Genomic DNA, 2,755 nt, shown 5'->3' with positions numbered 1-2,755 from the left:
GGCGTTGTTCATACCCGGTTTCTTGTATTTGGATACTCCATATTGAGCGAGATTCTTGCTGTATGGGAGGGGTATGGGCCATTCTTAAGTTGATTGTAGATTTTTGGAATATTTTTAAGTCGATTGCAGATTCTTAGAATATTTCGCTATCCTAAGGATATAAGTGCGGTCAATTTTTTGAACACGCCCATATTTGTCGGATCCCAAAATATTCCAAAAATCTGCAATCTACTTAATCTCATGTCATGGGTAGGGTAGTGGGTATATGTTCCCTGCCATGGAGGGGTATGCAAGTCATTGTTCTAACGTTCTAGGAAGGGTTTCTGGGTTTCTGCTTCACTGGTATTGATTGAAGAAGTGATTTATAGGATTGATGGAAGAAAGGGTTTTTCGCTAGGGAAGGACGTTCTAGTGGTTTTGGGGATTGTTTTCCAGAGATAAAATTGGTGCCCGTGAGCGAATTTCGGCGGTGGAATTGAAGGATGTATTTTATTCTTGTTGGTGTACTGGTATTGGAGTGGATCGATATTGGAGAAGGTTTCTGTCATTTTCCTGATTGTCACTGTTGCTGATCAGGCACAAGCTTGTGGAGTTGTGAGCCTTGTTAACCAGAGTTTTGAAAATATGCATCACTAGGTCCAGGGTTTTAGTGTGAGGTGCTCTTCATTGTGGTATAGGTGTACTCTTTTTGCGGAAGAGTGTACCCGAAGTCACAGGGGATTGTGGATGAAGAGTGGCGTACAAGGAGTTTCTGGGTGTGAATACCGTTCATTGTAGAGACTGCTGGGTGAGTTTAAACACAAGGGTTGAAGGGTGAGTCTTCATTACCATCAGGGAAAAGAGGAGAGGAGAGAACCGAAGATGTGTTACGTGACGCCTGATTACCCAACTGATTCAGCACGCACCAGACACTACCCCAAAGACAAGCACAAGTTCTGCAATGGCCCTCGGATCTTCACAGGTTTCAGTGCAAAGGCGTCCTGAGATTCAGATGGGGCCAAAAGCCCAACTTCTCCACTGGACATAAAGACATTTTCTGCAATTGGGATCACTGATTCTCATGAAAATGGCTTAGATCTCCAGTCGAGTTCTCCGGAGCAGCACAGCGAGACAATACCGATTGGTTCTCCTCATGGATTTACATAGAGCCACACTTGTGTTATCTCCCGTGGTCCAAAATCGAGCACAAATAACTTGTATATTCATAGCGGTATGGAACGTGAAATTGTGCAATACCCTCTTCGAAAGCAAAATGGACAGGAAATATGGGATGTCGCATCGCCACCTCGGAGCTATTCAAGTGTTTCAGTGTTTTCCGTTGGCCATTTTCTCAGAGCATGCTGCCTCTCCAAACGGAAATTGAACCATGGGAAGGACATCTACATGTACAGGTCCATTATAATTATCATACCATGGATTTAAATCTTTGAGAATTAAATTGAATTGATTATAATTTCCCATCCTCTAGAGCTAGTCTGATTCTCTATTTGCTGATTTTTGCAGAGGTGACAAAGCATTCTGCAGTGTGGAATGCCGGTACCAACAGATTTTGATAGATGATGTTGATGGAGTACCGTTACCAACCGATTTGGATGGATGAGAAAATCGAAACATTCGCTCCTTCTGCATCTTCATCGAGTGCTGCTTCATAAGATCAAAGGCATGAGCACTGTACATCGTCATCAGAGCAAAGAAAGGCGTTTCAATGTATGTTCAGAGTGAAATATTTTTTATATATTTTACTTACATCTTTGGATCCCGTTAGTTTTTTCTTCAATTGAAAATGATATTCTTTTGTTATTCCAGGAGAATAATAAAAAATACAGTCCAATCCTTATTTGGAATCCTTAGTTACCTGAACTAGAGCGTTTATTAGATATCAGCTATATTTGGATCCCGTAGTTACCTGCGCTAGAGCATTTATTAGATATCAGACATCACATTAAGGAGTTTATTAGATATGACACTCACGAATGTGGGTAAATATATCTACTATTCTTTTAATGAAAAAAGAAAATTAGCAAAGTTTAAGGTGAATGTGAAATCACATACATACAACATAAATAATATATGTCTGGTATAGTTGTGTACTTGTGATCAAGGTAGTTTTAAGGGGAAATCATTTTCTATTTTGAAGCATTACACCATAATATATGAATGTTTTTTATATAATTGATAGGTTAAAGGTTAGATCATTATACATTTTATTTTACTTTTATATTATAAAAACAAATAATATTTTCTATTATCTTTTTATATAACGGTTCAACTTTATCATACAATAAAAATTAATTCAATTTGATCCCACTATAGCTTCCACACTTCGCAGATTACTATTGAATTTTGTCATCATACTATAATTATAACATTGTAATTTGACATACTATAAATAACTATTTATACACACCTTTCCTCTCCACACCCTACCATCTATTTTATTACTTAGTTAATTTTTCCTTGTTTTACTTTTACTTCTTCCCACCTAAAATATTTGCACAAACTCATTTAACTCTATTGTATGCAATCCTTTAAAGATATCATGGCATGTTAGTATTTTTATTTTTATTTCTTGGATTCACATTATTATAAAGAGAAAAGTAAAATACCTATTTAACTCTATTGTATGCAATCCTTTAAAGATATCATGGCATGTTAGTATTTTTATTTTTATTTCTTGGATTCACATTATTATAAAGAGAAAAGTAAAATACCTATTGAAGGAAGACCCTAGTACATAAAACCTTTATTTTTCATA

General features: G+C 36.6%; 1 protein-coding gene across 1 annotated transcript; it reads left to right on the top strand.

The window, feature by feature from the left end:
• Positions 1–683: 683 nt before the first annotated feature.
• Positions 684–1,624, top strand: LOC149210541 (protein INCREASED RESISTANCE TO MYZUS PERSICAE 1-like). The gene is made up of 2 exons (XM_089394443.1): positions 684–1,391; positions 1,504–1,624. The coding sequence occupies exons 1-2, from the start codon at positions 1,213–1,215 to the stop codon at positions 1,598–1,600; spliced, it is 276 nt and encodes a 91-aa protein (XP_089250569.1). The 5' UTR covers positions 684–1,212; the 3' UTR covers positions 1,601–1,624.
• Positions 1,625–2,755: the final 1,131 nt, after the last annotated feature.

Source organism: Pinus tabuliformis, chromosome 1_2, assembly GCF_031772625.1.
Source record: "Pinus tabuliformis cultivar Carrire ecotype Pingquan chromosome 1_2, CPIR1, whole genome shotgun sequence".
Taxonomy (NCBI): Eukaryota; Viridiplantae; Streptophyta; class Pinopsida; order Pinales; family Pinaceae; genus Pinus; species Pinus tabuliformis.
Note: the sequence above shows the minus strand (reverse complement) of the source record. Positions and strands in the feature narration are given on the sequence as shown.